Source organism: Strigops habroptila, chromosome 2, assembly GCF_004027225.2.
Source record: "Strigops habroptila isolate Jane chromosome 2, bStrHab1.2.pri, whole genome shotgun sequence".
In the NCBI taxonomy this organism is placed as follows: domain Eukaryota; kingdom Metazoa; phylum Chordata; class Aves; order Psittaciformes; family Psittacidae; genus Strigops; species Strigops habroptila.
This window is the reverse complement of record NC_044278.2, coordinates 56,871,703-56,894,547: the sequence shown is the minus strand read 5'-3', so window position 1 is coordinate 56,894,547 and position 22,845 is coordinate 56,871,703. Positions and strand designations below refer to the sequence as shown.

General features: G+C 37.2%; 1 protein-coding gene across 1 annotated transcript in view; it reads left to right on the top strand.

The window, feature by feature from the left end:
* VWA3B (von Willebrand factor A domain containing 3B) overlaps positions 1 to 22,845 on the top strand; it is a 68,518-nt gene that overhangs the window by 33,580 nt on the left and 12,093 nt on the right. Inside the window, exons 16-22 of the mRNA XM_030477523.1 lie at positions 1,164 to 1,342; positions 2,005 to 2,169; positions 3,292 to 3,331; positions 3,452 to 3,608; positions 8,523 to 8,641; positions 11,578 to 11,628; positions 13,924 to 14,143. Coding sequence (XP_030333383.1) covers positions 1,164 to 1,342; positions 2,005 to 2,169; positions 3,292 to 3,331; positions 3,452 to 3,608; positions 8,523 to 8,641; positions 11,578 to 11,628; positions 13,924 to 14,143 — 931 coding nt within the window. The remainder of the gene's footprint in view (positions 1 to 1,163; positions 1,343 to 2,004; positions 2,170 to 3,291; positions 3,332 to 3,451; positions 3,609 to 8,522; positions 8,642 to 11,577; positions 11,629 to 13,923; positions 14,144 to 22,845) is intronic.

Here is a 22,845-nt window from a genome sequence, read left to right as displayed (position 1 = left end):
TGTCTCCAGCATATGGTAAATTTCCTCCCTCTGAGAGGATTCACAAAAAACTATTTTCCTATAGGTAGAGCTGGCTTGGTACTTCATGAGTAAATTGCCACTCATTGGGATATGGTGATTGAAACATAAATTACATACATATGTATTTGTTTAAAAAATGGCAAAGACCATGAAAGAAATTCAGCTTATTTCTTTTCACATTTTTGATTTTACAATGTGAATCTGAATGTTCATGCCATATTTATCCTTGCTTTTTATGCCATATTTATCCTTGCTTTGTCATCATTAAAACTAGTTTCATGTTCAGCATGAGTTGAAAAACATGCTGAAAACTCAGGCTGCCAAGAACAACAGTTCAAAAATTGGCCCTTCCACAGCGTGCTGAAGGCAGACTCCTGAGCCACTGTGGAAAAGCTTTCTGCATGTCTGATTACACTGAGTTTCTGTTTGCAGAACAAACACAGACCTAGCTTTAAATATGAAGTTACTTGTAATCTCAACAGGAGAATAGCCTTAATAAAAAAATAGCTTTCCCCCCCAAAAAAAACATTTAAAAATGCCCAGATTTGTAAGACAGAAAACAGTAAGTTAAAATTATTAAAAAGGAAGTAAAATCTATTAAAAGTGGAGAGTGCTGTGGAAAGATTCCATATGTGTGGAAGGGCAGGTAAGATGTCCAGTGTGAAAATGTAGATGTTTGTTTCAGAATTTGCATATTTTATTTTTTATTAATGCTGGGTCATAGGTACAAACATGTGTGTGTTTGTATATATATATACATATGTGCATATATATATATATTTGTGTGTCAGTTATTTTCTGTGCTGATGGTAGGTTTACTTTTTCCCCCAGGATTCAAAGTGGCTATTGTGGAACATTCTGGCCTTATTAAAAATATATAAAGGTATTGCCTTAAAAGTAATTAACATCTTTTAAATAGACTAAGAAATTACTTTTAAATAGTTTAAAAAACTAAGAATATTTTAAGCTTTGAACTCCCCTTTGAAATGCAGACTTGGATAATAGGGAAAATATTTTATACTGTTTGAAGCATGTGAAATTAGTATTCAAATTACCAGAAGACTACAACTTAGCGTTTTTTTCAACCAGTGTCGTATGCTTGAAGTTATTTTCTGCTTCTTTCTTCTTTTTGTCACAAGCAGAAATCACAAGCAGACATATACTGTGCCATCTGTAAACAAACACGTTGAGGAGCTGAGTACTTCTACTCTTAGCAGTAGGCCATACTGTGCTTCAGAAGAGCCAACACTGACACCACATCAGCAAACCTGGCAAACCACTGCTGACAGTCCAGCCCGAAGGAAGAAAGCATTGTATGCAGGTAAGACTAAAATGAACTGTAGTTACTAGCAGAATTTATTCATTAATTTAAAAAGATTGTGTTAAAAATAGCAAAAAGCATCCCTTCTAGGCACAAATAAATCCTTTAATCATTTAAACAATCATCCTTCCGAAATTCTAACTTTTTAATTTTTACTTTTTGGCTGTCTTACTCATTTGACCCAAATAGACAAACAAATATCTGCTCACTTATGCTTCATCACAGACACTGCAATGAAAAATTAAGCATTTTGACAGACTGTTTTGAAAGCTCTTTAAACAGTTTTTAACAGTAGTTATTAAACCCTTATCTCTTTTTATTCTAAATAAGTACATCATTGGCAAGAATGAAGACTTGATCTATGTTACACTAATTACAGCATTACTTACACTAATATTTCTGCTTATTACACCTGTAACACTAAGCTTCTCTTTGAAGTATGCTTTGTATGCAGTCTGAAACCAACTTTACTCAGCTGATGTACAAGTAGTTTTCATCCTTGGGAAAGTACAAAGTACAAATTAGGACTGATTGTGTTTGAGGTCTTGTGTAGGTACTCCCTTAAAAATTGAGACTGAATTACAGAGAGGAACTCAAAAATCCCGGGCACATATTTGAGCAGTAAGTTAGCTCTTCCTTTCCTTCGCTTTCAACACCTACAGAGCAAACAAAGACGAGTCTGCTGCGAATCCTCAGCCATGGTGTGAAATCTACGGAAGAAAGCCCAGAGGAAGGAGTATCTCCTGAAAAAAAGAGGTTTTCTGTCAAAAAGAGTGTGAAATGTACAACCGTTTGCAAAGGCAAGTTGCCAGAACAGGAGTCTCTGGGTGGGGCAGACAATAACATTTCTCCTGCTGCGTTTGTAACTAATGGTGCCTCATTTGAGGCAAAACTGTGCAGAACTGCAGCACAAAGGATTGGAACACAACACAGATGGAGAGAGCTGGACATGCAGAAGGATATTGTAACAAGGTCCTTACAGCTGCGGCCAGACTTCTGCCAGTGCCCAAACTATTAGGTTTACAACAGCTTAGTCATGTCCACAGTATGAGGCAGCAGTGATACAACCATGCCTTACACGGCTGGAAGGATATCACAGTTGCTTCTTATCAACAGAGCAAATAGATCTTGAGAATCTTATTATACGCTAATAGATTGTTGTGATACAGTAATTTGTAGTTATGTTCAATGCTGAGGTTAAAGATGAGTGGTGGTTCTAATTCTTTGGTACCAATGTAAAAGGAGGTTGCACTTTATTAGTATGCTTAGACTTGCAAAACACATGCGCTCTGGGACAGATGCATATATAGAGACAAAAGTATTTCCAGTGGGGCTTAGATATACGTCCAGATAGTTTTCTTGTCTCTTGGGAATTCATGCAACTCTGAACTTTATATTAGGTCCTCTAAGTTGTTCTAAAAATTCACCTATGATACTTCAAGATGTTTGACTTCTTTACATTTCAGTGTCTTATTTTTAGTTCTTTATACCTTTTATACAGTTTTTCATAGTAGTATACCTTAAATTAGCCACTTCTGGACATCTCACTACTGATATCACTAGCATTGGTATCACATCTTGAAATGGGAAATAAACCTGTTAGTCTTTTTCTTGTTGTTGTTATAATAAATAAATACCAAGTTTAATTTATTTTTTTAATTAAATTATTCCCCAGCTATTTTATAAATTTCCTCTTTGATTAATTAGGGCTCATGAGTCATCTAGTAACATTGTTACTATTGATCAAGCACCAAGAAACACAGGAAACATAATTCTTATTGATTAATTTAGCAACCTAATTAGACATTATTCTGATTACTGTGTAGTCTTTGTGACACTGCTAGTAAGGTAAAATAAAAAAAATGATGCTATTATATGTCAGTTTCTTTTTGTGTATTTTTGTGTGCACAAAAGCTGTGAGATAATGAAATACAAATGTTTCGTCTTAGATCTGAATGTTCAGACATCTGTGAAAAGGACACCTAAAAGGTATGTCTGGACATACATATACATACATCACAAAAATTGTTTATATTTTTCTTCTGTCATTGCAAACTTCTCAAATGTGTTTCTACCTTGTGTTACATCTAACAATCTGTTTTTTCCTAGTTCTTTAGATACCTCTTCAGCTCTTTGGTTAAAGACCCATGGCTTGGTTGCTAGGCGACTCACCATCATGGATGCCTTAGCTCCTACTACAGTCCCTCATGGTACCAAATACATCCCAGTTCTGGACAAACATGTAGTTTCGAAAGTACTCGATGAGGTAAAGCTCACACACTGTTTCAAAGCAAACATAAAACTTGATACTGTTTTTAGAAGGATGTTTTTATTAATTTCTATAAATGTCATAATTGCATTCCCTAGTGTTTATTGTAGATAATTGATGTCCACTAAATGTGTAATGCATATCTGAATGTTTATTCATGCATCAGTAGAAGATAAAACTGATAGTTAATAGTATTTCTTGCAGACTTTACCCTTAAGTTTTAGAGCTATATATTTTTCTTTCACAGTTACCAGTTGATGGCAGTGTGCAGCCATCAGGTATTCAGCAATTTCTTGAGCACCACAGCCTCTACTGAGACATATTAATTCACTGGAGTATTTACTTTAGGTCCATAAATTCATTTGGAAAACTTTTCAGGTGCACAGTTTGGGAATTTGTACATTCTCAAGGTTTACATGGGTCTGCTGAGACCTTTTGAAAAATATTGGAATTCAGTAATTAAAATTTAATTCTGATAGGTGTAGGCAATTGTGAGACTGTAAAATTCACAATAAATTGTGTATCATGAAGCTCTAATTGTCATTCCACATAAAGGAAATCCATTTTGTGGCAAGTAGCCCTAATTCCTCTTGTGTGCTGCATGTTACTGAAGTCCTGTAAATATGTTGCAGCTCATTTTAACTAATAAAAACTGTTTCTTTAAATGCTACCCAAAGAGGCAGCTAAACAGCATCTGTTTAAATAATTAGGGTTTTGTAGTTGGATGTGATATAGAGCTAAGTAAAATATTTATAACAAATATATACATTTTTACATTTTGAAGTTTTCGTGTTTGTTTTTTTAAAATTAGGGTTTTTTTAAAAAAAATTGGAATTTTTGCTATAGCATGCAGATTGTGGAAGCAAAACCAGATCCTCTGCTTTAGTAAAACCAGGTCAAAACCAAGATATTCAAGGATTTTTTGAAGTTTGAGTGGATTTTTGTATGCAATAAAAAGATGACTTTTTGTGTCAAAAGCATTATAAAAAGGACATTTTAAAATTTCAGATGTAAAATAACTATTTAAAAGATCAGACATTCAGTGATTACAAAACCGTACAAAACAATCTGCTGTAAGTGAAATGTCAGACAAAAGACATCTTCCATCTGATTTCTGAGCAGTCACTTCTTTTCCCATCTTCTTCTGCATACACCTACTAAGTACAGCTCACTCTTCCTTGTTTCTAAATGAAGACTCCTCCTTTGAATCCTTTTCAGACAATCCTGAACTGCTGTTTGCAAAAACAGTAGCCTGTAAAACAAGCCTGGTCTTTGAAAATAGTCAAAACCATGATTCAGCAAATGCTATGTACAAGTAATTTTTAATGGCAGTTCATGGGAGTTTGCAGTAGTCTACTTTAGGGCTGACTTAAGGTCAGTGTTCTTAGAATGAACAGCTGCTGTACAGAATCCAAACAGTGATCCATGCTTTCCTTAGATTCAGGGGTATAAACATGAAGCATTATGTAATTTTTACCACTTTGTCATACCTGCTATTGCCCATGAGTTGTATACATACATGCAGTTTCTCAGGCAGTGGAGAATTATTTTCTATGTGTGGAGGCATGGATTTTTCTGGATGTGAAGCAGAGTATAGAAAGGAAAAAGAACGTGGGGATTTGCACATGAGGTGCAACCCATAGAATTCATGAGCTATGGAACCCACTCTCCCTCAAGCTTCATGCCGGCATACCAAGGAAAAGCAGAAAATAGGTTCAGAGACTAGACATAGAGCTTCAATAGGAGACATTAGCAAATTAATTAAGATTCTTGATTATCCTGGAACTTCAGAAGACCTCAGTGGAGATAATAAATGAACAGACATTTTTGCATTCTTCCTTTTGAGATCTTAGTTTTCTTGGTGTGGAATGCAGACATCCTTGTTTGCTTCTCTGTGGATAGTATAATTCTTACTTTTGGCTTTTGCTAGAAGTGATGATGGAGTAACCTTGGAGATGCAGCAGACAAAGATTTCCATGACTACTAGTCATTAACAAGAGACTGACCTGTTGTTTTCAGTTCTGTGACCTGTCAGCTTCACCTGAGTTGTTTTGAAGAGGTTAATTCAACAAACTACCCATCAGATTCATATCCAGAAAAAAAATCAAATAAAAGAATTAAAGGCTTGGGGGCTTGTCTAAATTATGTATGATAGTTCTGGAACAAACCTTCCCTGTAAATTCATGTGAGTACCTGTTGCAGATTGTGGCATCTTAGGTACAGCTTTGCATAGAGTTTTGACTCAACGCTTTGCTCAAAAGAATAAAGTTCAGATTCAGCCAACAGAAACATTTTTGTTTGGTCTGAAATAGGAAAGGTTTTTCTAGGGTGGTTGTGCTTTAATTTAGTCTTTAAAAATTTGAAATTTTGGTTTTGAAATAAAGGCCATTTTGAAATGAGTGAATTCTTTTGATATGAAAGTTTGCATATTTAATTTGGAAAATATCAATATGTTTTGGCACTGAAGAGGGTTTTCTGTGATGTCTTTCAGCTGAATCTGTCAAATTTCACTGACTTCATGAGCAGTTTTCATTGCTTTCAAAGTATGGGTAATATTTGAAGTTTACTGTTTGCTAAGAACACATTCCATTCTGCTTTTACTCTTCAATACTGTAATAATGTGTTTATGTTTCTCTGCCCCTCATATTCTATTCAAAGTGTTTTATAAACTGTAATAAATATTTATTTTGCAAATGATGCTCTTTGTACTTGGAGTTACTCTGGAAATTTGTTAGGAAATGTAAAAGAGGGCTTCTACATAGTGAAGCTCTGCTGAATTTTTATTAGCTGGGTTTGAGTAACGTAGCAGACAGCAGCCACGGCAGTATGGAACTGGAAGAGAGGTACTCTCAGTTACTTGCCTTTCAGCTTTCAAACTCCTCCTGGAAATGACAGGTAGCAAGATTTCATGGTTTGCAGTTCTGGGCAGAGATTTACCTCATCTGTCTCTGGCAAGATACTTCACACTGACATGTTCCCATTAACTTTAGCTTCTAAGAAATCTCCAGATTAATTCAATATTAGGAGCTTTGATGTGGTCTGGCTCTGATGTGTCACAGATTTATTAATGAGAGAGAAGATGTCCTCAGAAAGAAAGGGGAATTTAAAGTCATATGAATCTCATGGGTAGTTATATATATACAATAAATATAAAGTGCTCCTGAAAACATGGTCATACAGCAGTAATTTTGAATCCAGCAAGGCTGTAATCGTTCAAACACAAATAAAACATCACTGAAAAATGTTCTCATTAAAGAAGTCTTTTCAGTATTTTATTTTCTGATTGCTTCCCTTATTCCCCCAACAGGGGTTTTAGCTTTATTTAAATTGAATCTCATCCATCTTTTTGTCATCTATATCCTGGTCTCAGACAGGCATTTGGAGAAGCTTCCTACTTAACCATATGTGTTGGAGACAGTTCTGGGGAGAGTACCATTCCGCATCTTCTCCATTTCTTTCTTGGGTTTTTTTCTGTTCATAATCATTATCAGGACATTGATATATAAAACAGTTTTTTGTCATGGTTTAACCCCAGCCACCAACCTGGTGGGATAGGGGGGAGAATTGGAAAAACGCAAAACCTGTGGGTTGAGATAAGAAGAGTTAAATGACTGAAATAAAGTAAAATATAGTAACAATAGTAACAACAACAACAACAATAATAAATAATATTAGGAAAAAGAGAAAGAGGGGTAAAGCTCAAGAAACACAAGTGATGCTCAATACAATTGCTCATCACTTGCTAACTAATGCTCATCTCGTTCCCAAGCAGTGATCGGTAGCTCCTGGTCAGCTCCCTCAGTTTCTATGCTGAGCATAACATTCTGTGGTATAGAATACCCCTTTGGCTAGTTTGGGTCAGGTGTTCTGTCTCTGCTTCCTCCCAGCTTCTTGTGCACCTGCTCACTGGCAGAGCATGAGAGACTGCAAAAATCTTTGGCTTAGAGTAAGCACTACATATTAACAACTAAAACATTGGTGTGTTATAAACATTGTTCTTATACTAAATCTGAAATACAGTACTGCATTGGCTACTGAGAAAAAAACCTCAAAACTCTATCCCAGCCAAAACCAGGATACTTTTCTTACATGAACTACTGAGTAATTTAAGAGGCTGCATGATGTGGGACTTTGGACTAAGAGACTGGGAAAGTATCTTTACTCCTCTCTGTCATCCTTTTCTACCCTTTTCTCTGCCTTTTGAAGATCTACTTGTAAGTGTATGACTTTTCATTTTGTAAAGAAGTTGACTTATGTCAATGCTATATTTTGAGATTTGAAAGACATTGAAGTTCCTGATTCTGTCCCACCTGGTTAAGTTCCTAAGTCTTATTGTGGTTAAGTAAGTCTAGTTTCAGTGAGCAGTATCCACCTTGTTCATTCTTTGGTGACCAGCATAATGGTTAAAAATGTCTCTTTTCATTTTTACTACTCCAGTTGCTTAGAAAATATGGTCCTCCAGAATAAGAGTATTAAATTCCTTAAAAAAGTAACTATCACACCTGTATGCTAATGTATGCTAGAATTAGATGCTAATAGAGTGTTGTTTTAAAGCAGTACAACCTGGAATATGGTCATGCTTCAGACATTCCTGTCTCCCTTCTGATCAACCCTACCATTATTAGAGTGAATTGTTTGACAGTACTGATTTAGTTAGACTTAACTAGTAGTTAGGAATCTTAATTTGCAACTTCTGCATAAAGGGATTGTGTCATTTCAGAAGATTTTATTAATGGGCTAGAATCTATGTCTTAATTCTGACATTTCTTTGGGGTGTACAGGTGTATCTGCAGCCTTCCGGTGGTCCCTCTGGCTGTTCTGATCCTTGGACATGGACTCATAGGCATTCAGTTATCCTGCTGGAGGAAAAGTTGTATGATAATGAAGTCTTTGTCTTTTATTGTATAATAGATCTTACCATTGGCCCACATTAGCAACAACAAGAAGCGGATCACACTAATTAATCCTCAGGCAGTGAATCTTGATGCCTATAAAGAGAAGCTGGAACAAGCAATTAAATCCTATGAAAGGCAAGTCTAGTCATCAGAAATTTATCAAGTTTGCAGTCTAATTTCAGATTTTTCTTATGTAGTGGGTATTCATCACACATGCTTTGCTCAATGCTGGTAATTCTGCACATTGACATACTTTAATCCACCATTTACCTGTAGAAGAAATGTTTATTTTCTTAAAAAAAAAAAAAAAAGAAGAATTAAAAGACCCCAGATAATAGGCAAGGAGATAATAAATGTTTGTGCAGTGCTAAAAAAATTAAATAATTCTTTTACTTTCTGGGAATAAACCTGAAAGCAGTCATCCCTAAGGAGGAATATCCCCCGAACATACAGTGGTAGCCAGGCTTTTAATTTACAAGTAAGCTCCTAAATCCATAGCCTGACATTTAAACTGGTGGCCTGCATTTTGCTGCCAGCTGCCTAGCACCTGACTATGGATGCAAGAATGTAACTAAGGCACCAATAAGATACTCACAAGTTTTTGTTGGTTTTTTTTTTTTTTGAGAAAGAGATATGAGAGATATTAACTAAATGTTGGTAAAAAGACATCAGAAGTAAACAGGACGAAGACATTAGATCTCTAACCTATTTCTTTTCTTGACCTAACTTTGTGGATTTTTTTGAAGTAAGTAATGCGATTGTTTGACTACTACTGTCATTCAGTAAACTTATGAGATCTTTGACTAGAATTGTTTTAATAAATAAGATATATCTTTTTCAGACTGTATTCTAATACTGTTTACAGATGTAATTATTTTAGATGACAAAAAAAACATTGATGACAAATGTTTAGTCTTTTAGTGCAAGATGTCCCTGCCCATGGCGGGGGGTTGGAACTAGATGATCTTAAGGTCCTTTCCAACCCTTACGATTCTATGATTCTATGAATCTATGATCGTATGTTTTGAAGAATTCCACTGAGACACTTTAAGGTTTTTCTCCCCTCTGTAGCTCTATGATCATACCAATTCTTTTCAAAACATGTAATAGCTCTGTTTTTCAGTTCCATGTCCTATTTCTGAATGTATCCATCTTTTGTGGTAAAAATCAAAAATTATGATTTGCAAATGCTGCTTGCTATGTCTAATCTTAATGGAATTCAGTGCATAAAAATCTTTTGGGTTTGTGTGCTCTGTCACTGAGACAATACTGTTATTATCAGGCCGATGAAGAACCCAGAAAATCTCAATTTGTCATTCGTTTTGATAGAAGGTTCAAGAGGAATATTTTTGATGGTGACTTCTGAAAAAAATCCGTTTTTCATTGCTGTGCCATACCATTGCATATTTTACATTTACTGACTCCAATTCTGAGGGAAAGAAAAGTTTTTTTGGTAAAACTCCGATGATCTTCTACTGACAGCATTTTCACAATCTCCCTAAAATTTTGGTGATTTGGAGTACTGTTTACTGATGTTTACCTATTCAGCTAAATGAATTAGTGCATTTACAATAGTAGGACTGAGTTCACTACTTCTGTGAAAAAGATGGATAGAAGAGAGATCTGCCTGAAGATCCTTATAATTGACAATGTAAGAAAGAGTTCTCATTGCTTTTCCTCTACATGTGAAACAGCAACCCAGTCAAATTTATTTTGCTCTAAATGCACAGTACTTTTCCAGTAATTGAATTTGCAGAGGCTGCAGTTCAGCTTTGTGAATAGTGATTAGTCACAAATTTATTCTGACATCTATAGATGTCAGATACAGCAGGGCATGCAGGTCTCAAGAACAGAAACAAGCATGACAATATCTCCCCTGTACCTAGGTTGACCATAGCATCAGATTTAGTGGGAGAAAAGTGGCAAGGGCAGAAATTCTGTGCTCTAACAAAGTAAATATCCAGTTTTGAAGGAGAAAAACACTGGAAGCTTCAAAGTGTGTGTGATCTTGTATAGCCAGAAGCTTTTACAAATGAGTTAGTTAAGAGTGTGCACATTTAGAAGTATGAAATAAGCAGTGGAGCATGCTGAGACTGCACATTGTGAATGAATGAAGTAATTTACATTCTAAAACTGCTGGGGTTTGGTTTCTAGTAGATAAAATCAATCATTGGAAATTAATATTAAAAATCTGATGTTAATGAGCTTTTTTGTACATGCACCAGTAAAACTGGCAGGACTGTTAAAAGTCTGATGGTTACAATCTGAATTTTTCCTAACAATGAGTTTGTTTTTGTATTTCCAAAGGAAGTTTGGATATTTTTCTAGAATTACAGCTATTAGGATCCTCCGTAGAGGTGTATTTCTATAGTATGAAATGAAGTAATTGAGTGATTACTTCATTGTTTGACCTAATGAGAGTTTATAATTTATGCCTAAAACACTAAAGCAGAAAGTTTAGTGCTGCTTTTAGAAGATCTCATAACTGCATTGTTTTGGGATAATCACTTCCATTTTCCTGTCAGTAGTTTGTCTTCATAGCCAGAGATTAATGAAGTAGAGACCTGAATGGCACAACTGAGCAGAAAAAAAAATAGCATTTTTTTTTAAAATAGCATCTGCATTTCTTAGCAGAAAAAAAAAGAAAAAAAAAAGAAATAGCATTGCTCTCTGTGTGTCTTCAGGATAGAGTTTTCAGAAACTGTTTAATTGGAGGAACTGTGCTTAGATTAACTGGCATTTAATCAGTTTTGTTATTTGATTTAACATGCTGGTGCTGAAGAGAACCATCCATAGAAAATCCTGGCAAGAAGCAGCAGTGGTTGCCATTAATCCTTCTATGACCCTGAAATAGTCATGCTGCTACTTGATGGAAGATCCTGTTTTCCCATCTTCTTTTGCAGTTGATAATTTCATAGCTGAATGATGAGGATACAATCTGATGATGCAGTGCCCTTGGAATACAAATCAGTGCAGATATCATGAGAAACTGTGTTTATTAGCTAGCTTTGAGATGATCGGATGCACAAGGAACTGTATTCTCTCAAAAACTACTTTGCTTTCTTTAATAGGCGCCTAAATCTAGTTATTTGGAGAGCACTCCCGCAGGAGGAAAGAGACAAGTAAGTTACCACCTTTTGGTTTTCTAATCTACCTCTGAAAGGTTGGTCATAAATATTTAATACTTTTTTATCACTATTTCTGTAATCAATTGGTTTTGTTTTCAAATATTTCATATCTATACCTTACTTTCACCAATGTATATGTGGTATGGAGTAATATTAAATTCTGGACCTCCTTCTTGCATTGCTGACTATTTTTAAAGGAAAAGACTTGTGTTCTACTTGGATGGTGCTGATCTATTCTTAAGCAGTGTCAAGTGACAGGGCCTTGGGAGGGCAGCATATCATTGCCTTTGGCATCAAGTTAAATCTCTCATCCCTAAAAAACATTTCAGTGGCTGGTTTGTAAAGGAATAATAAGCACCTTTACAGCATGTGCTGGAACTGTATGTCACACTGGAAGTTTGTACTATTTTAACTAGCTTAATTCTGTATATTGATTTAGAAAACTAGTGACTGTATAAACAAGACTGGCATCAGTGAAGTTAGATTCTCTTTACTTCAGAGAGTAAAGTGAATAGGCATGAGATATTCCTAGGCAGAAAAATAGTAATGAAAATGAGAATGTTTTTAAGAAGACTTAAGCTACTGAGAAAAATACAGAGAGAACTAAGAAGAACTAAAACCCCATTCTGGTACAGGGAGAAAGTGAACACTGTTAAACAAAAGAACAGCATATAATTAAAGAAAAAGAGAAATAGATGTCTGTTGATAGACAATGAGTTGTAGATAGACAATGAGTTGTAGAGTATAAGAATTTGACAGGGTGGTATCCGAAATATTTTATTGTTGGTAATATATGGCCAATTATGTATATAAGAAAAAAAAAGTCCTAGCAATTGTAGAGTCTGTTGCTAGAGGGACATATTAAAATCATTAATAGTAGTGCATAGAAGTTGAAATGGTTGATGTATTTCTCTTCTAAACTTACAATTTAAGTGATCATCTTCATGTACTAGAAAAGGATGACAATATACTTCCAAATCAGTAATCAGGAAGCAGAGAGTAATAAAGTCTAGTAACTTGGTTACAGGAGTCCTGAAATAATTCTTGTTTGCTAGTGTGTATTTAAAGCTTATCTCAGATGCTGGGGAAGTTCAAATTTACTAGAGAAGTAGTAATTTTATGCTTGTGTTCAAAGTGTTTGAGAGATCCAATTCAGGAGATAAGTTTGCTTGACGTTGATTATAAATTAATAATGGATTCAGGTAATAGAGAACAAGATAACTGTATCGGTCAGGTTAATTTCAATACAAGGCAGTTCCTGGAGTAGACAGATAAGCAGTGACAAAGAGTAGGGCAATGTGGTATTCATCACCATGGCTGTATGTGTTGGTAAGACAGCCACTTAAATACTCTCTTCAGTTCTAGTTTTCACATTTTTTAAAATGTTGGCACAGCTGTAGAGAAGAGCCTCAAAAGAGCTACTTCTTGAGTACTAAGAAGAAGTATGTTACTTCCAATTGGAGATGTAAAGAATTCTACCTGTTCTGGATTTTGGAGTTTGTTTGGTTTTTGTCAAGATGACTGTATCTAATTGGTGTTTTGGTTTATAACTACCTTCAGTGTGTATCTTCAAATTGGCTCTTCAGTCAAGTGTACATTGAAATAATCTGAACCATGGATAGAAGCACACTCCTGATCACTGAGTACAATTGAGCAGTGCAGGACTGACAGAACAATAAACAGCAGGAAATTGTCTTGATTTGCCACATTGCTCTTGACTGATCACATAAAAAAGAGACAATTTCCTGCTGTTTATTATTCTGTCAGTCCTGCACTGCTCAATTGTACTCAGTGATCAGGAGTGTGCTTCTATCCATGGTTCTCTTTTTTATGTGATCAGTCAAGAGTGATGTAGCAAATCAAGACTTAGTAGGTGTCTTTTGCCATTTTAGATTGTCTAGATGCTTCCAGTTCACCATAGCTGCTGCTCCAGAAGGGCCAGGGATTTCCACGATTTCTCAGTTGTAACTGCAAGCTCTCTATTGATCTCTTTAGTCTATATAGAATCACATACTCTAGGATATGTAAAATGGCACTGAATGATATCTATGCTCAGCCACTTGAATTGCTCTGTAGATGTCTTTCTATGACATATGCCATATGTGGTTGGTTGACATAACACAACAGTAGCTGAATGAAACACAAGAACTTGTGGCATACAAAGATTGAATGAATCTGATGGTTTATTCTGCCTTTACCCTTTGTGATTCTATTTGTAAAGTACTGTCAAAATTAATTTTTTTTTCCTGCTTGTGATTACAAATTTTTTAAACTTACATTATTTTTAAGATTTAAAGAGGATGGGCCAGTCCAATATATGCAGCATAAAGAAGCTTTGCTGGAGGCTTTAGAGAATTTGGGATGGCCAATTTCCTATGAAGATGTAATATTGTTAGAAGATGAGATACTGGCAGCATTAACATATATACAACAAGCCTCTGATCTTCAGGAAGCTGTCAAAAAGGAAACTGAGAAAAGCTCAGAATCAGGCATAAGCAACAATAAAAAGGTAATAGATTGGAAGTTGTTTCCCCTCCCCTCTCTCTTCCACTCCCCCCCCCCAAGATATCAATATGTGCTTCTGGAATACTTTTGTTCCATGATTATAGCTGATAAAGTAGGCATTTAGCATGGTACTATACGAATGGACGAAGAAAAGAAGGTAGTTAAACAGAGAGCAAGCAGGCAATGGCTTTTTCAAAGTATGGGGGAAGTGGAAGTTCTGAAGCTGAGAGAGCCACAGAAATCAAGCCTCTTAGAAAGAAATCTGAACAAAGTATCTTTCTCTGCAAAGACAGCAGAGGTATGTATGAAAGAAGAGAAAGAACAGATATGTCAAAGGCAATTATGAAATAAGATTTGTGGTTGGGTTAATATCTGATAAACAGGCCTAAAACATCTTGTAATGTTGGAGAAGTTCACTAAGCTTCCTTGGTATCCTTCTTGGAAGAGAAAAGATGGAGACGAGGTTGGATTCAGCTTCATATTTGGACACTAAAATTTAGCTGTCCATAAAATATAGGCTTGGATGAACTGGTGGCTAATCTCAGTGTTGTGAACAGAGTCAGTGTCATCTGGAGTTTATCGTGGACACCTACTTTTGGTGAGCCAGAGTGCTTTCTCCACTCCATTAATACATTAGCAGAAAGTAGTCTACCTACTCTGAAACTGTGATTGAAGTTTGTGATTTTTGATCGATACATATATATATGTCTCCCAGATGAGCCTCTGATTTTGCTTGGAGTGCTATTCAGTAGTTTAATGAAATGCATATGGAAATACATGAAGCAGTAAGTATAAAAATAATGCTAGTAGGTTATTTTAGGCTGCCGTATTGGGAGAGTATACTTTTTCATTTTAGCTTTTTCTGTCAGGATATATATGGTCAGAAAACTTACCTTAGATTGCCATGTTGTATTCTCCTGTTATTATTTTCACTGTTTCAGAACATTCTTGAAAGTTAATTGATGCCACCTTAGTGGTTTTTCTTTCAGGATATGAGTATGAATTCTCTGGGAAATGAAGAACAGAGTTAAGTTTTTAAAACTGATTTAATCTTCCCTAATGGAAAGATTTCTGTATACTCTATGGATGCTTTGAAATTCAAAGTACTTATCTCTGAAAAAAACCCCAAACCCGTTCTCTTTTTTACTTTCAAATTTTTTCATCTAAACCTTCATCAAACAGAGCTTCAGTGGGAGTGCTGCTGCCTCTGCAGGACTGCTGTCTAGGTAGAGTAGTATTATAATAATATCAAAATAAGCTCTCTAGGAAATTAACAAGAAATAAAATATTTTCTCAGACCTATAGATTCTGATAGAGGATAAGTAAAAACAAACAGAGACTTAATCGTAAAGCTTATATATTAACATATTCCTTTTCTTGTTCGTTGTTTTATATCACTGAGTGAGGTAAACTACTCTTTGACTGAACTTGAAGATGTGGTTGGTCTAGTTGCAGTGAATGCTGAGTAAAGCCCTATGCTTTGTATTATGTACGAAGCATAACCAAATGATCATGATAGTTCTTTTTTGCTCTGATGTATGCATGTCTATGTATACAAGTATGTGTATACACATGCACACACATATGTTAATTTGAAGAGGTAAGATAAGTGAAACTCAAAGGAGAACAGTACAGACTTAAACTCAGTAATGAATGGGAATGTACAATTGAAATTACAACTGTAAATTATGCCAAGTATCCATATCCTCTGCTTACCAGAGTATAACAAAAATATTTTGTTTTATTTGACACTTCTTGACTGAGGTATACCTCTGTTTTCACCAAGATCAACAATAATTTTCACAATGAGCTGAGATTTCACAATTTTACATTCTATGACATAAGTTATAAAATATTGTTGTTAAATTTAATAAGATATATTATGATAGCACAGGCTGTGAAAATAAGTGATTATGGAAAGGATCACATTAAGTTTTCTGTAGTTTTTGAGATTTTTTTTCCATTAAGACTGTACATTTGAAAACATTTTAATGTCTTCAAAAACCAGATGATCTTGTTTTATTTTACATTAGTCTGAAAGTATTACATTGCTAATGCAGCTATTTTGATTATTATTTTACCTCTGTCATATAATGTCCCAATATAAGAGCAGCAGAAACATGTTCACGTTTCATTTGTTGACTGTGATTTTACTGTTGCCTTGAAACAACCAATATGTGCTCTCAGACATGATGTGATTAACATTGTGCAATCACTTATCCTGAGTCAACCTGCTTTAGGAGCCTAATCAGAGTACCATCTTCAGTAACTGCTAATCTGCAACTGAAAGGCATTAAGAGTGAGAGGCAGAAATGCAGATGTAATTAGAGTTCTGTTTATGTGGTAGAAAGAACAGTGAAAAAAAAAAAGGGAGCCTTTTAAAAATGCTGTCGAAGGTTTTTCCAACTGTGATGTCTATCTACAAAATGAGTATAAGAAAATAAACTGCCAGCTGAAATACATTACAGCAAGGAAATAGCTGATACTGCGCTGAATGAAAATTGCGATTGTGAGATGGTAGAAAAATCACAATTATCCTGGAAGTCTACTCAACAAAGCAGTCTTACATTTCCTGCCTTTTTTTTTTTTTTTCCCAATAAATTAAAAATACACCCACTTAGTTTTTAGCTTTTAAGGGTTCTTAATTACCTACACAACTTCTTGAAAGTATTAGTAATCCTTTTTGGATGTCCTTGCTATGAAAGCTTTATGTTTAAGCCTACAACTGAATTAATGGCCTGGTTATCCTCCCTCTGTGCTCTGACCTTCTCTGGGAGTTGTGTTCAGGCTGCTAGGTTTGCATGTATCTGTGAAAGGCAAGGTATGCCAGTGTCTGCCCTATTGGAGGATGAAGTGGATACCTGTCTGCACAGGGCTGTGAGATGACTGAAGACCTCTAGTGATGGAAGAAGTAAATGCTTTGGGAAATGAGCATGTAGTTATTATCAAGCAAAATCTAAAACACTGAACAGTGATGATTACCTGATTGGGTATATAATATTAGACTGTATTATACTCAGTTTACTCAATTCCTTAACAGTCAGCCATCATTTCTTATCATGTTTTTTCTCACTGAATTATAAAGCTGCTTGCAACATGATGTTACCTAGTAAAGGGAATTGTCCAGGATGCCCTACCCACTTCTCATTAGACAACCTCAGGTTTACTGGGGTCATGGCATTACTGTTCTGCAAGCATGATAGCTTCCAGGATCGTTTGGTGCATTCTGTTAATTACTGAGATTTTCACATAGAGTATTTCTTTCCCCTGTATTATAATCTGGCCTTTGAGAATGATGGAGAACATTTCCTCTCATACTAAATATTTCTGTTTCTGCATATGAATGGAATTCAGATCCTGCAGAGGAATAAAGCTGCATTCATTGCTAAGGATTAATTCTCATTACGAATATACTTTTTAAAGTACCATGTTTCCCTTAGGATGAGCTCAAATGATCAAGGCTTACTCTTCTTTGTGGCTGTGCTGAATGGTCACCATGGGAATAAAAACCCCCTTAAAATAGTTAATAAACATAATGTGTTTCATAAAGCATGTTTATTTGGGTAGAAAGGGACCTCTAGTGGCTCACTGAGTCTGTTCTTTCTGAAAAATGTATTTCATATGTAACTGATTTCACTATTCCAAATGAAATATTTATAACTGGGATTTGATTCTTTACAAGAATGGAAATTCTGGATCTCTCACGTCAGTTTCTTCTATTTCCTGATGTTCTATTTCTTACACTTCTCATTCTTCCTCACTGTTTAAGGATCACTAATCACTGTCTGCTGATACCTTTTTTGCATTCATGTTTCCTAAATAGCTTGGCTTCGCCTGCAGTTGTTCTTGTAAATCTTTAGGGAGAAAAGGGAAAAGAAGCATCCCAAATAGTGCAACAACAACAAAATTATAATTATCTAGAAATGTTTGGTCAAATTTTCCATTGTCATCAGTGAAGTAACCTGCTGGACAGATATTGTGTATCTGCAAGTTAAGCTCTTTCATAAAACTGGACTGTTGTCTACACAGAACAAGCTTGTTGCCACTGAGAGCCAGGGAAGAGCAGTGGTTGCTTGGCTCTGGAGGTGTCAGGATTGTGAAAAGCCAACATTAGAGACAAGATACATGGAGATCTGCAGGTAGTCTTCCTATCCATTCTTACTTACAGAAAAGTAGAAAAGTATAGCAAAATCTAATATTTTTGAAAAGGAATTTAAAAATGCATCAGGTATTGGCAGAGGTAAACAAAGTCTCCTTCACTTCATGTGGTTTAATGCCTTGCCTTCAACAGAAGCAGAGCTAATCAGGGTGAAAATCCCTGAGAATCAGGGCTAATCAGTAATAAAAGTACTGGAGAATGATATCTCAGAAATGGGCACTCTGACAGTGTCTGGGTCAATCATGCTGAACACCTGAAGGCTGTGTGAGAGGAAGAAGAGATGGATTTGAATTTTGACAGTATTTCTGAGCCACCTGAATTCTGCAGGACTCGGCATCCTCATTGTGAATGCTTGTGCAGCCTTTAGTGTTTGGATTAATGCAGAGTGCTGGAAGTTGCCCAAGTTATTAGTCAAGCATTACAAATTAGTTGATAATAAATATTCATCAGCAGCTGTCCCTTTGGAGCCTGAGGAATTAAGTAAATGGTTTACCCAAATGCCTTTTTGTGTCTGTGGAGCTGTATGTCTCCACTCAAATCAGCCTTTGTCAGGTTGCGCTTCAAGCAGGCAGTTAAGTGCTGTGAGGAGCCTCTGGTTCAGACTGATTCTGAAAAACAGAACTGTTGGTACAGTTTATGTTCTATAGGGGTAAAGAATAAACAAGAAAACCCCCACAGATCTCCCATCTAAAATACCTCTTTGCCTTTTTTGTGTTTGTCTTGCTTATTCTTAGGACTTTTTTTAGGACTGTTTAGGACTTTTGCATGAGAGATTGGAAAAAAAGTTTGTGACAGTTATAGTGAAACTGAGAACAAACAATTTAGTTATTCCTATCTTTCCCATCATTACTATGGAAAATCGAGTACCAAACAAAACATATCTTATCAGGAAGATAAATGACATCAGACAAGGAAGCAGGTCATACATACCCTGGCAAGCAGGGGTGTTTAGGAGTCTGAGTTATAGCTGTTTTTCAGAACACTGTTTAGATCTGTGTAAGAGTTTGAGATTTCAAGCTGTGTGTTTTTATGATTCAAAGAAACTGTATATGAGATGGGTGCTTGCAAATTGTTTACCACGTAGGCTAATAAATATGTATTTTAAAAATTAATGGGGAAACTGATTTATCTAACATTGCCCTTGCTTATAATTTGTGTTGAGAAACATTATTGTGAACAGTATGGAGAAAATAGACTTTTTCAAGAATAAATTTGCAATTGTTGCAGTAAATATAAATTATAATGTTATTCTCAAGGATTATTAAAATGTACTTATGAAAATACTGGGATTACAAAAATACTGGAATTAGACTTTTCAACAACAAAGCAAATGTTGCTATGTCATCAGTTTTCTTAATTTTTTCAGGAAAGCAAAATGTGAAATGTTCTGTCACATTCTAACATATCCATGCAATACGCTGATTCTCTCTAAACTTCTGTAAGAGAAATGCCCTTAATGGGAAGAAATTCTTTCATCTAGAAAAAAAAGGATTCAGGAACATGATTTACTTTAAAGACAAATAACACTGAGACTCCATATATTTTAATGTGAGAGGGACGGTATGGCCCGGCACAAGCAATCCAGGAGGTTCCTTAATTGTGTGGAAGACAACTTCCTCTTTCAAGCAGTAGAGGAGCCGACGAGGAGAGGTGCCATGCTGGACCTTGTGCTCACCAACAGGGGGGGACTGGTTGGAAATGTAACGCTCCAGGGCAGCCTTGGCTCTAGTGATCATGAGATGGTTGAGTTTGAGATCCTCAGGACGGTGAGAAGAGCGTGCAGCAAGCTCACTGCCCTGGACTTCAAGAAAGCAGACTTTGGCCTCTTCAGGAACCTCCTTAGTAAGGTTTCATGGGATACAGTCCTAGAGGGCAGGGGGGCCCAAGACTGCTGGCTGATATTCAAGGATCACCTGCTACGTGCTCAAGAGTGTTGCATCCCGACTAGAAGAAAGTGCAGCAGGAGGGCCAGGAGACCTCCATGGATGGACAAGGAGCTGCTGAGGAAACTTAGAGGGAAAAAAGAAGCTTATAGAAGGTGGAAGCAAGGACAGGCGGCCTGGGAAGAATACAGGAGCATTGCCCGAGAAGCTAGGGACCAGGTTAGGAAAGCTAAGGCCCAGCTAGAATTAAGTTTGGCAAGGGATGTAAAAGATAACAGGAAAGGATTCTATAGATACGTAGCAAATAAAAGACAGGCTAGGGACAATGTAGGCCCTCTCCAGAAGCTATCAGGAGAACTGGCTACCATGGATTTGGAGAAGGCTGAGGTTCTTAATGACTTCTTTGCCTCAGTCTTCACCAGCAAATGCTCTGACCACACAACCCAAGTCTTGGAAAGCAAATGCAGGGACTGTGAGAACGAAGACCTTAGGCCCAATGTAGGAGAGGATCAGGTTCGAGACCATCTTAAGAACCTGAACGTGCACAAGTCCATGGGGCCTGATGAAATCCATCCACGGGTCCTGAAGGAGCTGGCGAATGAAGTTGCTAAGCCACTGTCCATCATATTCGAAAAATCCTGGCAGTCAGGTGAAGTTCCCAATGACTGGAAGAAGGGTAATATAACCCCCATTTTCAAGAAGGGGAAGGTGGAAGACCCGGGGAACTACAGACCAGTCAGTCTCACCTCTGTGCCTGGCAAAATCTTGGAACAGTTTCTCCTGGAAAACATGCTAAGGCACATGAAAAACAATGAGGTGGTTGGTGACAGCCAACATGGCTTCACTAAGGGGAAATCCTGCCTGACCAATTTGGTGGCCTTCTATGATGGAGCCACGGAACTGATGGACAGCGGCAGAGCAGTTGATGTCATCTACCTGGACTTGTGCAAAGCATTCGACACTGTCCCACATGACATCCTTGTCTCTAAATTGGAGAGACATCAATTTGATAGATGGACCACTCGGTGGATAAAAAACTGGCTCGATGGCCGCACGCAAAGAGTTGTGGTAAATGGCTCGATGTCCAGTTGGAAACCTGTAACGAGTGGTGTCCCTCAGGGATCGGTGTTGGGACCGGTCCTGTTCAACATCTTTGTCGGTGACATGGACAGTGGGATTGAGTGCGCCCTCAGCAAGTTTGCCGATGACACCAAGCTGTGTGGTTCGGTTGATACGCTGGAGGGAAGGGATGCCATCCAGAGGGACCTTGACACCCTTGTGAGGTGGGCCGATGCCAACCTTATGAAGTTTAACCAAGCCAAGTGCAAGGTCCTACACCTGGGTCGGGGCAACCCCAGGCACTGCTACAGGTTGGGCGGAGAAGAGATTCAGAGCAGCCCTGCAGAAAAGGACTTGGGGGTGTTGGTTGATGAAAAGCTTAACATGAGCCGGCAGTGTGCACTTGCAGCCCAGAAAGCCAACCGTATCCTGGGCTGCATCAAAAGAAGCGTGACCAGCAGGTCGAAGGAGGTGATCCTGCCCCTCTACTCTGCTCTTGTGAGACCCCACTTGGAGTACTGCGTACAGTTCTGGTGTCCTCAACATAAAAAGGACATGGAGCTGTTGGAGCAAGTCCAGAGGAGGGCCACGAGGATGATAAGAGGGCTGGAGCACCTCCCATATGAAGACAGGCTGAGAAAGTTGGGGCTGTTCAGCCTGGAGAAGAGAAGGCTGCGTGGTGACCTCATAGCAGTCTTCCAGTATCTGAAGGGGGTCTACAAGGATGCTGGGGAGGGACTCTTCCTTAGGGACTGTAGTGGTAGGACAAGGGGTAATGGGTTCAAACTTAAACAGAGGAAGTTTAGATTAGATATAAGGAAGAAGTTCTTTACAGTGAGGGTGGTGAAGCACTGGAATGGGTTGCCCAGGGAGGTTGTGGATGCTCCATCCCTGGCGGTCTTCAAGGCCAGGTTGGACAGAGCCTTGAGCCACATGGTTTAGGGCAAGGTGTCCCTGCCCATGGCAGGGGGGTTGGAACTAGATGATCTTAAGGTCCTTTCCAACCCTTACGATTCTATGATTCTATGATTCTATGATTCTATATAAAAGGTTTTAAGATAAAAGACTATGGTGACTGTAAAGTCAGGTATGCAGAAGATCAGGCAGCCCAACAATATATTTTTACACAGACCCACTTGTTTTTTGTGAGTCTTTGACTATTTTTCACATACTGTGTTTCCCACAGCCCCCTGCCTCAGTTGTGGTGTGAGATTCATCATGCTTTTTGCATTCTTCATTCAATTACTACTAATCGCAGTCACTGACTTCAACTAGGAGTTGGGTCGGTCCACAGCAAGCAAGCTGCATTGGTATTTCTATTCTTACCATCCGGTGTGTGGTCCCCCAGGCTTATTTATGAGCAATTCAGCAGTAAGCTCCAGTGTTCTGTATGGATGTGGTACATTACATTAGCTGTAGTCTGTGAAGCTGTGCCACAAGGAGGACAATTAGTCTATGAAGAACCCAAACTAGCAGGGCTGAATGATGGGCAGTGGCAGCTCTGGAAACTGTGGTGTAATATTTTGCTAAGCTGGAATGTTTTGGAAGTGCTGAAAATTTTAATTTGGAATTTATAGTTTGTAACTTATTCTTTTCAGACACTTC